This window comes from Apis mellifera, linkage group LG10, assembly GCF_003254395.2.
Source record: "Apis mellifera strain DH4 linkage group LG10, Amel_HAv3.1, whole genome shotgun sequence".
Classification (NCBI taxonomy): domain Eukaryota; kingdom Metazoa; phylum Arthropoda; class Insecta; order Hymenoptera; family Apidae; genus Apis; species Apis mellifera.
Genome location: NC_037647.1, coordinates 8,028,668 through 8,043,618, shown reverse-complemented (window position 1 = coordinate 8,043,618; position 14,951 = coordinate 8,028,668). Strand labels below are relative to the sequence as shown.

The following is a 14,951-nucleotide window of genomic DNA, read 5'->3' as shown; positions in this document are numbered from 1 at the left end:
AAAGAAAAAGATGATAAAAAAATAAGACAGAAGAGAATAATAAAAAAAGAAGAAGAATCGGAGGATAATAAAAAGTAAGAAAAAAGAAAGGATAATAAAGAGGAAAAGAAAAATAATAAAAAAGGGAGAGAAAAAAAGTGATAAAGAAAGAGAGAAAGAGAAGAATGATAAATGAAGAAAGAAAGAAAAGAATAGTAAAGGATGGAAAGAATCCTATACGAATAATAATTATTTTTTCATTGTTTTATTCATTGTTCTTGAATAATATTGAAAACAATTCAATGTAATTTTTTGAAAAAATATTTGTTATATTCAAACATAATATAAAAATATACATAAAAATATACATAAAAAATATTATATATGTATATTTTTTGACATTTTATTTGAACTTATTCGTACTTGATTAGCGGCATTACCCAATACTATCGTCGTGGCTTGATTAATTTTTCAACAAAGCATAACAAAAATTTTTATAAAGAAAAATATTACTTGAAATTATCTCAGGAATCTTCAATTAACTGGTGTTTTATATTTTTCAGATAAATATATAATTTTATAATACATATTTATATGGCTACCAAATATAATTTGAATTTGATACACATATATGAAATGATAAAAAGAATTACAACATATAATACACATAATATAACAAAAGTATTTATGTATAATATATATATAATATATATAATAATATTGTTATTAATTTTTCTTTCAAATTCGTTTTAATCATACCGAAAGTCTAGAACTTAGTTTCAATTTTAAATTAAAATTATTTGAAAAAAAATTATTTTAAATTATTTTAAAAATTATTTCAAATTTATTTCTTGATTTTCAATTTAAATAGAAAATTATTTCAAGGATTAAAATAATTAAAAAGATGTAAATATAAAATGTACACAATGATAAAAAGAGAATAATTAGATTTAGTATCAATAAAATTTATATTAAATACAATTTATATTAATAACAATAATTAAACTATCTTAATTAAACTATCTAATTAAACTATCTATGGCTTATGCAAATCGTGTTAACATGAGTTAAATATGTTAAAGTTGTTTACTTCAAATTTGTTTACTATTTTCATTTCTAAATCAAGATAGAAAAAATGAATAACTCTGATTATAAATATCATCATGTATACAAGTCATTGAAAAAGTTTTCTGCTTGTTCGATTCTACATAAATATTTATATGTAATAAAAAATTTTTAATACTATAAAAATATTACAAAATTTTTTCTTTTCTGTAATTGCGCCATTTATCATAACATCATTTATCATTTTTTTTTATCATAATGTTTATTATATATATCGAAATTATTCAAATCGATAGAATACAATTAGTTTATATAATAAATTATCAATTAACATTACTTTAATAATCTTTTATCTTATGAAAATTTAATTTATAGATCACAATTTTTGTAAGATTTTTGTAAAAAAATTAATCAATAATTATTTAACATGATTTCTATTGAAAAAAATTTGTTCTAAATAAAATAGATCATAACACGTTTGAAAAAATAGAATATATTAATTTAATATTCGTTATTTTATAAATATTTATTTGATTAATATCGGGAAATAGTTTATGAATTTAATTTAAGAAAATTAGTATTGGAGAAATAAATGATAAATATCATATTGTATTAACTTCCATGTTGATCTAATGGAAGTTAAATTAACGGATACGAAAAAAAAAATTTAAATTATATCATAATATATATAAAATTATGTACAATCAAAACGTTTCAAACTTACATATTAATTTTCGATATTTAAAAAAAAAAGTTTTCCGTCAAAGAATGAACTGCAATGCTGTACAATTACAACAAGGTCATTGTATACGAACATGTTGCCCCTAACGATATGTGTTTAATCGAAGGATTCCCCAATTGCCATGAGTCTCGTTCTATAATTATACTTTCCGTGACATAGTAATGCGATTTTATCTTTGAAATAATAAGATAGTGCAAAAAGAACAAATTGATAATAAAAAAAAAAAAAGATAATTGTATCTTCCTTCTTTCTCTACTTCTAAAAACGATGCAATTAGTTTTATAATTTTATCTAGTTCAGCAAATAAGAGAAATCAAAATAATAATTCAAACTTATGAATTAAGTATTGATATTAATCAACATGTATTTATTTTCTTTTAAATGAGAGAATATTTTTAAAATAAATTATGTTTATAGTGATTTATTTTCGCAAATGAAAAATAAAAAATAAAAATAAGTATAATTAATTGATAATTAATGTAATAATGTATGATTATTATTAATAATGATAATATAGTAATTTTTGTTATTACATAGCATTATTATTGAATAAAAATGTTATACTTCTTAATTACATAACTTGGTATCTCTTATATTTATAAGAATATTATATTACCGAAAATATAACGAATTTAAAAATGATTTAATATAGATAAAATATTAATTTAGTATTTAACAAGTTCTGTATCTTGCTATGCTTGACTTTAGTAGTATTCAGTAGTATTGAAAAGCGGTTAAGTCAGACTGGGCAAATACTCTTATAATTCATCCTATAGTATTACATATCTTTAATAGCTAATTATTAATTAATAATCATGACATAGATATGATACTTTTAAATTCAATTAAATAAAGTTTTATAAATGATGTTTCATTTTTGCATACTTGTTCTTTCTCTAAGATGATCTTCCTTCGTTTGAATCTTTAATAAACAAATTGATGTAATTGTAATGCATACAGTGAAGAGAGAATGAAGGAAAAAAACAGAAAAGATTCAATCATGGCGTAGAATAAATTTATAACGTTTTCTATGTGTTTATGTGCTTAAACTAATGTGACAATCCAATACCTAGTAATTTCTTAAGAAGAGCTTTTTCTATTGGTGGAAATGGCGAAATACAAGTTGCGTCGTTCGTAACGTCCTTCAAACGTTCTTATCGATTCTGAGAATATACAGAGTGTATAATACGAAGTTCACTGTCGAAATATGTTAGTTCGTCGGTAACAACGCTTGACCGATTGTCGTTCAGTGAGCATTCAGTATTATTGAGGGAAAAACTATCCTATAATTATCTTTTCTTTTTTTTTTCAATTACAATATTTTAAGTCAGACTGCAAAAATTTAAAAAAAAAATGTCAGATAACGAGAATAAATTATGGTGTCAAAATAAGCGTCAAAATTGTGTTGTGCAACCACTCTTAACAGGTATTTACAATGTGAATTTCTTTACAATCCATATCATTGTAAAAACAATGAAGAAAGTAACCTCAAAATACGCGCGGTCACATTATTTTATTATTTACTCAATAGATGTTATATATAAGTAATGATGTAACACGTGGTATTGTAAAATATAATCCACATGAATTGTATACAATAATTTATAGGAAAATTTTTTAATTTTTATTATATTTTATTTAATAAGTTATAATTTAATCTTTATTTTTCTATATTCTTTATTTAATTTTAATATAATAATTTTAATTTTTAAAAATACTATTTCTAAATAGAATTATTTTGCATAAAATTATATTATATTATATTTCAAAAAAATTAATAATTTCAATAAACTTGTAATTACAATTAATGTTTATTTATTGTACATATTATTGTACATTGAAATAATCTATAATTATATAAATTTATTAAAACATTATTTATATGTAAATAATATATGAAATAATATATATTTACATTGATTTTATAATTTTAGATTTATACCAAATTACAATGGCATATGCTTATTGGAAAAGTGAAAAGATGAATGATTATGCTGTATTTGATTTATTCTTTCGTAAAAATCCTTTTCAAGGAGAATTTACAATTTTTGCTGGTTTAGAAGAATGTATTAAATTTTTAGAAAAATTTCATTATTCCTCAAGTGGTATGTATTTATTTTGAAATATTATATTAGTATAATATAATAATTTAAATTCATAAATATAAAAAATTTTTTATATTTTAAAATTTCAATTAAAATATTAAATTATACAGATATAAAATACTTAAAATCAACAATGCCATCATCAATTGATGAAAGATTTTTTGAATATTTGAAAGACTTAACACCAAAAGATGTAACAATATATGCTGTAGAAGAAGGTTCAGTTGTTTTCCCAAGGTTAGTACAAATTGTTTAGAAATTGCATGTATCATGCAGATAATATTCAGTTATGTTAATCATCATCATCATTGTCATCATTTAGGAAACTTTTTCTTGCTCTTAAGACAGCAGTTAGAGTTAATGTTCGAATGCTTATCAACATTACATATTTGATGAAACACGAAATCTTAATAAGTTAAAACCTCAATACAAATTGATATGTTATGCAGAATACCATTACTAAGAGTAGAAGGTCCATTAATAATGGTACAACTTTTGGAAACAACATTGTTAACATTAGTTAACTATGCGAGTTTAATGGCAACTAATGCAGCCAGATTTCGCATGGCTGCTGGGAAAAATATAACATTGCTAGAATTTGGTCTTCGAAGAGCTCAGGGTCCTGATGGTGGTTTAAGCGCTTCTAAATATAGCTATATTGGTAAATATTTTGTGTATTTTTATTTTCTTTTTATTTTTTTTTAAATCTCAATTTCATTCTATATTTTTTTAAGTCTCATTTAACATATTATGCATTAATTTAATACATCATATTATTTTTATTATATTTTTCATTATATTAAAAAATATTATTTTTTCTTCAACATCATTTCATTTTACAATTTCTTATCAAAATCAATAAAGCACCATTTGGTAATAGTTTGTACCACCTTAATAAGAAATAATTTAAAATAGTTTAGATATATCTGTATATATACATATAGTTATGTTTCATAATTTTAGAAAAAATCATATTAAAATACACATTTTTAGGTATAATAAAATTGAAGTAAATAAAGTAATAAATAATAATAAATATATAAAAGTTCTTTTTTTTTTTAGTTTATATTAATTATAATAAAAAAAATTTTTAATTTTAAATATATTTCAAAAAATTATTTATTTTTTAGGTGGTTTTGATGGTACAAGTAATGTTTTAGCAGGAAAACTTTATAATATTCCTGTAGGTGGAACACATGCACATTCATACATAACATCTTTTATTACTTTGGATGATTTACGAGAAAAAGTAAGTTAATATTTTTATTTTATTTCAATTGAGTAAAGTTTTATTTCGCTTTAATCTTTATAATCTTTTCAGACTTTGGCACATAAAGAAACAGGAAAAGTTTATGATCTTTTAGAATTAGCCTACAAGCATCGAAATTCTATTGCAGCTGATATAGGAGCACTAGTTTCTGAGGCTTCTAATGGAGAATTAGCTGCTTTAATTAGTTATGCTATTGCTTTTCCACAACGATTTCTTGCTCTTGTAGACACATATGATGTGGAAAGGTAGGATATTTTGCTTATTATTAATTATTTTCTTTTATTTTGCTTTTTTATATTTGATACTTTTTTTGTATTTTATATGTAGAAGTAGATATATTTTAATATCATATATATACATATATATATATATATATATATATATACATATATATATATATATATATATATATACACATATATATTTTGTTAATATTTTTATTTATATTTGATTATTTACATATAAATATTCAGAATTTTATTTATAGATGTATGATTTCTATATATTAGCATTATTAATGTTTTTTGCATTTTTAATTTCACTTTTTAGTTATTTATAGAACTTATTGTTAATTATAAGCTTACAATATTTAATTTAAATATATAATTTGTGTTTTTTTAGTATGCATGATGTGAAGTAATGAAAGAAATACATAGTAAAAATATATAGAACTAAATATAAATATAAAAAAAATCTATTATTTATTCCTGTATTCCTAAGATAATTGAAAAAATTTTAAAACTTTGTTATAAGAGTTAAGTGATAAATTTTATAAAATATGTTGTAAAATATTAAAAATATATTAGAAATTTATCATTAATTTTATTTTCAACTAAAACTATGGTTAATTGCATTTGATATGTATATAAATGAATGTGTAATTTTAATGAAAAATTCACAAAGCAGGCATGAAATATATACACACTATAGCCTAACAAGAGTGTGTTTATAGCATCGAATCTTCGGCCAAGAGACAAGCATATATAGTCAGCCTAAATGTAAAGAATAAACATCTAATAAATGGGTCCAATAAACATACCCAAAATGGTGTCAGAAATGATCCGGTTATATCAGAATCAACTTCACATCACAAGAATGGCTTTTTAAGTCAAGGCGAATTGGGTGAGCTCTATGTGAGGTACGATATTATTTATTTTGTCTGCTTTGCAGAATAAATCATCATATTTTATCATTTTTTTATCATATTTTATCAAATCCAAATAATTACTCAATATTATTCATGAATAATATATATTAATAGAATTTTTATTAATCTTTATTTTGTTAGACTTTTAAATTTGTTACATATTATTATTTATAATTTTGATAATAATTTTGAGTTAAAAGTATAAAATAATACATATTTTATATTTCAAGTATAGAATTATTCTAATATTAATTTTATTAATTTATGAAAAAAAAAATCATTCTGTAAAGCGGGCAAATTTATAGATCTTTTTTTTATTTTTTTCATAAAATAATAATAAAAAATTTTAAATCGTGAGTCATTTTGTAAAAAATTTGATGAATTTTGTATTACGACCTTATATAGCACCCTTCCCAATTCAGCCATATAAAAAATAACCATTAACCGATTCGCATTTTATTAATAATAAGATAATTTTAATTGTAAAAATTTAGATATATATAAATGTAAATTATAAAAAATTAATAGAATATAAACGGAATATTAATAAAATCTATTAATAGATTATTTGATTTTTTATTGTATCATAATTAATATCAATCACTTGCATGTAATATATATCTCATATTTACCTTATATAAAAATTTTAATATATATATATATATATATATATACATATATTTTTAATATATATCTCATATTTATGTCATAGTAAATTTTAATTTATAAAAGATTTTTACAATAATTTTGTTTTGTGTTTATATAATAAAATAAACACAAATATACATTATGTTTCAGAATCTATGATAATATTAATGCATGCATAATTGATAATATTTTTTTATTATATTACAATGATAATTTATATGTATAATTTATAAGTAAATTTTATACTTAGGAGTGGTCTTCTAAACTTTTGTGCAGTGGCACTAGCTTTAAATGATTTGGGTTATAAAGCAATTGGTATAAGACTCGACAGTGGCGATTTAGCATATCAAAGTAATTTCGCCAGAGATTTATTTGAAAGAATTGGTATTAAATATAATATACCTTGGTTTGGGAAATTAACAATCTGTGCATCAAATGACATCAATGAAGAGACCATTCTAAGTTTAAATGAACAGGTAGATAAATACAATATAAAAAAATACAATTTCAGTTTATTATAAATTTTTTTATTTTTATAAAAAATATTGATTTTATAGAATCATAAGATTGATTGTTTTGGAATTGGAACACATTTGGTAACATGTCAAAGACAACCAGCACTAGGTTGTGTTTATAAAATGGTTGAAATTAATGATCAACCTAGAATAAAAATCAGTCATGATGTTAGTAAAATATCAATACCTGGTAAAAAAGTTGCATTTAGATTATATGGAGCAGATGGATGTGCTTTAATTGATCTCTTACAAAGATCAACAGAAGAAATACCACAAGTAAAACATAAAGTTCTTTGTAGACATCCTTTTCAAGAATCAAAAAGAGCTTATGTTATTCCAACGCGAGTGGAGCCATTACATAAGGTAAATTAATAAAATATAAATTTCTATAATCATAATTTATAATATTTTTCTATAAATACTTAGGTTTATTGGAAAAATGGTAAATTATGCCAACCTTTACTTACATTACAAGAAATACGAAATAAAGTCCAAGAGTCTTTAAGAACACTTAGAAATGATCACAAGAGAAATCTAAATCCTACACCATATAAAGTGAGTTTTAATACTTTGAATTATAAAATATTTCGTTAAAATTGAAAATTATAATAATTTATACAGGTTGCTGTTAGTGATGATTTGTATAATTTTATACATGATTTATGGTTACAACACGCACCCATTGGTGAACTTTCGTGAAACTGTAAATACATCATTATTATAAGAAAGTAACAAAAAAAGATCATATTTAAATAGCCTATCAACATATTATTCAAAGATTTAAAATTTTAGCTGTACAAGTATTTGACTATAATAGTACATATACATTATTTTGATAACTTATAAAAATTGTATTTTGATAACTTGTAAAAATTATTTTATATTCATATAGTTTTACAAGTATAGGGTGAATTGTTTGTAGGAAGCAAAAGTATAGATTATAAATATAAAAATGTATACAAATGTATAAAAGTATACAGCAAGTATAGAATGTGTGATAGTATATATAATAACTGTCATACATATTTAGCTACTTTTGATTTTTAAAAACGTAGAAAATGAATAAACAAATTAATGATGCACAAGTATTTCACATGTAAATAGAAAACATTAAATGTATATATAATAGAAGAAAAATTATAGAATCGGCAATGTAAATTAAGTGTAAATATTCATTAATATGTCTAAAATTTTTTTTTATATTAATATCATTTATTGATAATATTTTCTATATTTTCTAGTTTAAAAAAAAGTTGCGAATTTTTTTTATAATGAAAATAAAAGAAATTGAAAAGAGAAAAATAACTTTGTAAAATAAAAATGTATGTACTTACTCAATATAAGCAATTCAATATATATTTATAAGCAATGAAAAAATTTAAAGACGATTTCTTCTTGAAAAAAAATGTACAAAGTTTGAGCATAATAAAAATATAAAATTTTAAAATATATAAAACTGTACAAAAAAATATAAAGAGAAATCTTTTTAATATGTAATATAAAAAAAAAACATTTTAATCATTAAATATATTACGAAATTTTCATTAAATTTTTATTTTTGAAATTACCTATTTCATTCAAGAGAATTTTTATAATTTAATTTTATTTATACAAAAATTTTATTATTTTACATATTAAATATGCTATCTTTTCAAATTAAATTTCATGTAAAGTAAATATATCAATAAAAAATAAAAGTTTTTATAAAAATTTGTTATTTTTTAATCGCATATATATTATCTAAAATATTAATCTAAAATATTATCTAAATATCAATATCAATCAATTTTTGTAAAAAATAAATGTGTAAAAAGTATGTAATAAAAATTTTTCTTTTTTTTAATCTTAAAAAATTTAATCAAGAATTTAATTATTTCATTTAATCATTTCTATCTTATAAAGTAATTAATATAATGTTTTATATTTCTTGAGTATTAGTTTCTACAGTTTTTAAAATCAATATTTAAGTATTAAATATATTTTATGAATATATAAAAAAATAAAATAATCAAATTGTATTAACATTAAATATATTACAACATCATTATAATATCTTTTATTTAAAAGAAAAAAAACAGGTAATCTTTCTAGATAAAATATTTACAATGAAATAGAAGAGGTTATATATGATTAAAATCAAAAAATTACAAATAATAAATTATGATTCGAAAATATTTTATAATATATGCAATTTAATTATTTTCTCTTTCTGCAGATATTTATATATATATATATATATATATATATATATATATATATATATATATATATTTCTTTTTTTAACAAATAAATCAATTTATATTGAATTCTATAATTATACATCTTTTTCTATTTTTTTTGATATTTTTTAATAAACATTAAAAAAACATTAAATATTAAAAATTTTGTTTCACCACTAAGATTTAAAAAATAACTAAAAAAATGATGGGAAGATCGTAATATTTTTCCTTATTTTTCCTATACATTTTACAGGAAAAGGAAAAAATTATATTGATATAATTATAATAATGGATTTATACTAAAAAGAATAAAGAAGACACTCGTATTTTATCTTAATCATATATTAAAATTAATTAAATTTAAACTTGTATTATAAAAGATACAACAAAAAATATGAAAGAATTTCTATAAATTATTGTAAGAATTTGTCCATTTATTGCATTATTATATAGTATAATTGTTATTATTTTAATAACATATATAATAATGTGAAATTAATGAAAAATGCGTTGCATGTCGGTAACGTTAATTTACATATGATGTATTAATTGTTAATAATTAAATAACTAACAAGGAATTTACATTAAAATTGATAGAAGAAGCTTGCTTGAAGTTCTAGTTACAAGATACATGCTTAAAAGTGTAGAAATTTTCAGTAGAAGATGAGTAATTAATGAATTAAAATAAGAGCTTCGTAAATTCAAACGCGAGATGGCGTTGATGTCAAAAACTTTTTGATAGGTATCGGCAGAATGCATTTCTTCAATAATTAGAGTAAAATTAAAATTAGTATACATTCTTTACTTTTTAAATTTAAAAGAAAAAACAAATAAATATGACTAAAAATAAAATTATTGCACTTATTTTTGTTATAAAATATTGATAAAATATTTAAATTTTGTCGATAAATTAGGAAAATACAGTAAATAGAAAAATTTAATACTGGTGGCGCCATCTCGCGTTTGGATTCACGAAGCTCCGACTCGTTACTAGCATAACATGACATGCAAGGAGCTCTGCGAAGTCATAGAGAAGGAACGCAACATTGTGCGAGAAGGACAAAAAACATTTAAAATAACACCACATGGAAAAATCATTAATTATTCATTTTCTACTTAAAATTTCGATGCATTTAAGGTCTCATTTTAAAGTTAGAACTCCAGACAACTTTCCCATATCAATTTTAATACGAAAGTTTCTTTATTTATTTAATTATTAATAATTAATGCGTTATACGTTCTAATACATTGAAGACGCCATATTGAAAATTTATTAATTATTCGTTTTTTACTGACAATTTCTCTACTTTTAAGCATGCATCTTGTAGCTAGAACTTTAGACAAGCTTCTTATACCAATTTTAATATAAAATTCTTTATCATTAAATAATTATTAGCAATTATTATAAAGAATGTTGCGATCGTAAATATCCCGTCGGTAACCGAAACATAAATAATTAATTTATTTATTTAAATAAGAAGAAAATTATGAATAAAAACTATACATGAATATAGAGAAGGAAACAACATTCTAGATGCATATATTTGTATTTAGAAATAAATCTTACAATAATGTGAAATTAATGAAAAATATGTTGCATGTCGATAACGATAATTTACATATGACATATGAATCGTTAATAATTAAATAATTAACAAGAATTTTACATTAAAATTGACAGAAGAAGCTTGTTTAAAGTTCTGGCTACAACATACATGCTTAAAAGTGCAGAAATTTTTAATGAAAAACGAGTAATCAATAAATTTTCAATATAACCTCTTGAACGTGTTAGAAATATATGAACATTAATAATTAATAATTAAATAATTAAGAATAATTTTACATTAAAATTGATATATAAGAAGCTTGTCTATAGTTGTAGCTATAAGATGCATGCTTAAAAGTGCAAAAATTTTCAATAAAAAACGAGTAATTAATGAATTTTCAATATAGCGTCTTTAATATATTAGAACATGTTAGACAATATGATGCGTTAATTATTAATAATTAAATAATTAACAATAATTTTACATTAAAATTGATATGAGAAAGTTGCCTAAAGTCTTAGCTATAAGATGCATGCTTCAAAGTGGAAAAATTTTCAGTAAAAAATGAGTAATTAATAAATTTGCAATATGGCGTCTTCAATGTATTAGAACGTATAACGCATTAATTATTAATAATTAAATAAATAAAGAAACTTTCGTATTAAAATTGATATGGGAAAGTTGTCTGAAGTTCTAACTTTAAAATGAGACCTTAAATGCATCGAAATTTTAAGTAGAAAATGAATAATTAATGATTTTTCCATGTGGTGTTATTTTAAATGTTTCCTGTCCTTCTCGCACAATGTTGCGTTCTTTTTCTATGACTTCATATACCTCCTTGCATATCATGTTATGCTAGTAATGAGTACGAGCTTCGTGAATCCAAACGCGAGATGGCGTTGCTGGCGAAAACCTTTTGATAAGTATTTTACTTATCGGCAGAATGCATTTCATCAATAATTACAATAAAATTTGCATATATTCATTACTTTTTAAATTTCTTAAAAAAACTATCGAATATTACTAAATATAAAATTGTTGCACTTATTTTTCTCATAAAATATTGATAAGATAATTTAAATTTTATCGATAAATTAGGAAAAGATAATAAATAGAAAATATCAGTGGTGCCATCTCGCGTTTGAATTCACGAAGCTCGTACTCGTTACTAGCATAACATGACATGCAAGGAGGTATGCGAAGTTATAGAGAAGGAACGCAACATTGTGTAAAAAGGATAGAAAATATTTAAATTAACGCCGCATGGAAAAATCATTAATTACTCGTTTTCTACTTAAAATTTCGATACATTTAAGGTCTTATTTTAAAGCTAGAACTCTAGCCAACTTTCTCATATCAATTTTAATACGAAATTAACTTTATTTATTTAATTATTAATAATTAACGCGTTATACGTTTTAATACATTGAACGAGCATATTGCAAATTCATTAATTACACGTTTTCTACTGAAAATTTCTGCATTTTTAAGCGTGCATCTTATAGCTAAAACTTCAGGCAACTTTCTCATATCAATTTTAATGTAAAATTCTTTATCATTAAATATTTATTAGCAATTATTATAAAGAATGTTGCGATCGTAAATATCCCGTCGGTAACCGAATCATAAACAATTAATTTATTTATTTAAATAATAAGAAGATTATGAATAAAAATTATACATGAATATAGAGAAGGAAACAACGTTTAAGATACATATATTGATATTTAGAAATAAATCTTATAATAATGTGAAATTAATAAAAAATGTGTTGCATGTCGGTAACGTTAATTTACATATGACATATGAATCGTTAATAATTAAATAATTAACAAGAATTTTACATCAAAATTGATAGAAGAAACTTATTTGAAGTTCTGACTACAATATACATGCTTAAAAGTGCAGAAATTTTTAATGAAAAACGTAGTAATCAATAAATTTTCAATATAACCTCTTGAACGTGTTAGAATATATGAACGTTAATAATTAATAATTAAATAATTAATAAGAATTTCACATTAAAATTAATAAAAGAAACTTGTCTGAAGTTCTAGCTATAAGATACATGCTTAAAAGTGCAAAAATTTTCAGTAAAAAACGAGTAATTAATGAATTTTCAATATAGCATCTTTAATGTATTAGAATATGTTAGAACATATGTTAGAACATATGATGCGTTAATTATTAATAATTAAATAATTAACAATAAGTTTACATTAAAATTGATAGAAGAAACTTGTCTGAAGTTCTAGCTGTAAGATGCATGCTTAAAAGTGCAAACATTTTCAGTAAAAAACGAGTAATTAATGAATTTTCAATATAGCGTCTTTAATGTATTAGAACATGTTAGAACATATGATGTGTTAATTATTAATAATTAAATAATTAACAATAATTTTACATTAAAATTGATAGGAGAAACTTATCTATAATTGTAGCTACAAGATGCATGCTTAAAAGTGCAGAAATTTTCAGTAGAAAACGTGTAATTAATGAATTTTCAATATGGCGCCCTCAATGTATTAGAACGTATGACGCATTAATTATTAATAATTAAATAAATAAAGACAATTTTGTATTAAAATTGATATGAGAAAGTTGCCTGGAATTCTAGCTTTAAAATGAGACCTCAGATGTATCGAAATTTTAAGTAGAAAACGAGTAATTAATGATTTTTCCATGCGGTGTTATTTTAAATGTTCTCTGTCCTTTTCGCACAATGTTGCGTTCCTTCTCTATGACTTCGCATACCTCCTTGCATATCATGTTATGCTAGTAACGAGTCGGAGCTTCGTGAATCCAAACGCGAGATGGCGTTGATGTCGAAAACTTTTTAATAGGTATCTTACTTATCGGCAAAATGCATTTCATCAATAATTAGGATAAAATTAAGATAGAAAGAGATCTTATATTATAATTTGAAAATCATTTAAGTATGTGAGAAATTTAGAAAATATGAGGAATATGAGATGAATAATAAGGAAAAGAAGGAACATTTATTTATATATAAGTTTTAATTTATTGTAATAATAATTAATTTACATATAATCTATATATATTTATATATATATTTGTAAAAAAAATTTACTACACATAAAATATATAATAAAATATAATTATTTTATTTATAAGAATATAAATAAATATATACATAGATAGGATTTATAGGAATTGTTAATTGATATAATAGCAAAAAATACAAGATAACTTTTCAAAAAAAAGGTAAGATAGAATATTTAAAAAAGGGCGCTACATTCAATTCTTATTTTATTTCATTTTTAAAGAAATGTGTTTGACATTTAAGAGATGGCATTGATAATCAATTCTTATTTAATTTCTCTCTTTATTCATTATTTTCTGTTCTTTTTTTGTATTTCATTTATGGCATTCTAAATATTGTGCGGATTCCTGAATTTTTATTCTATCTTTATTTTATTCTTTTCCTATTATTTATTCTCCTTGTCTATACTTGTTCTTAGCGCGTGACCATAAATGAGGGAGATAGATGAGATATCATTTGAATATGCTTTCATTATTTTTCTCTCAAAACTGTGTCTTAATTTTTTAACAAAAAATATATACATAGATATTATATTCTTAACTTTAGAATATATTTTTAGGATATCTCACAGAAAATAATATTCCTTGTTATATGAAACGAGTTTTAATGTGGATCTCAATTTATTGCAGTAATAAAATTTAAATAAATGA

The 14,951-nt window shown here is 21.5% G+C and overlaps 1 protein-coding gene across 3 annotated transcripts; it reads left to right on the top strand.

The window, feature by feature from the left end:
* The first annotated feature begins 2,497 nt into the window (after positions 1-2,497).
* LOC550885 (nicotinate phosphoribosyltransferase) lies at positions 2,498-8,629 on the top strand. Of its 3 annotated transcripts, XM_003250422.4 has the most exons (11): positions 2,498-3,212; positions 3,721-3,891; positions 4,002-4,128; positions 4,341-4,552; positions 5,022-5,140; positions 5,213-5,406; positions 6,114-6,299; positions 7,207-7,432; positions 7,514-7,834; positions 7,898-8,026; positions 8,093-8,629. In XM_003250422.4, exons 1-11 carry the CDS (start codon positions 3,140-3,142, stop codon positions 8,168-8,170), a joined length of 1,836 nt encoding a protein of 611 aa, XP_003250470.1. In that variant the 5' UTR covers positions 2,498-3,139; the 3' UTR covers positions 8,171-8,629. The 3 variants fall into 3 exon arrangements, with proteins under 3 accessions (XP_003250470.1, XP_623279.1, XP_006564517.1); XM_623276.6 differs by lacking the exon at positions 6,114-6,299; XM_006564454.3 differs by lacking the exon at positions 2,498-3,212 and having other exon boundaries at positions 3,720-3,891; positions 4,214-4,552.
* The last annotated feature ends 6,322 nt before the right edge of the window (positions 8,630-14,951 follow it).

Excerpts from the sequence above, each read along its gene's own strand:
- LOC550885 (XM_003250422.4), top strand. The coding sequence starts at position 3,140 with ATGTCAGATAACGAGAATAAATTATGGTGTCAAAATAAGCGTCAAAAT. Across the intron at positions 3,213-3,720 it reads TGTGCAACCACTCTTAACAG|ATTTATACCAAATTACAATG; the intron begins GTATTTACAATG and ends TTATAATTTTAG. Across the intron at positions 5,141-5,212 it reads TGGATGATTTACGAGAAAAA|ACTTTGGCACATAAAGAAAC; the intron begins GTAAGTTAATAT and ends TAATCTTTTCAG.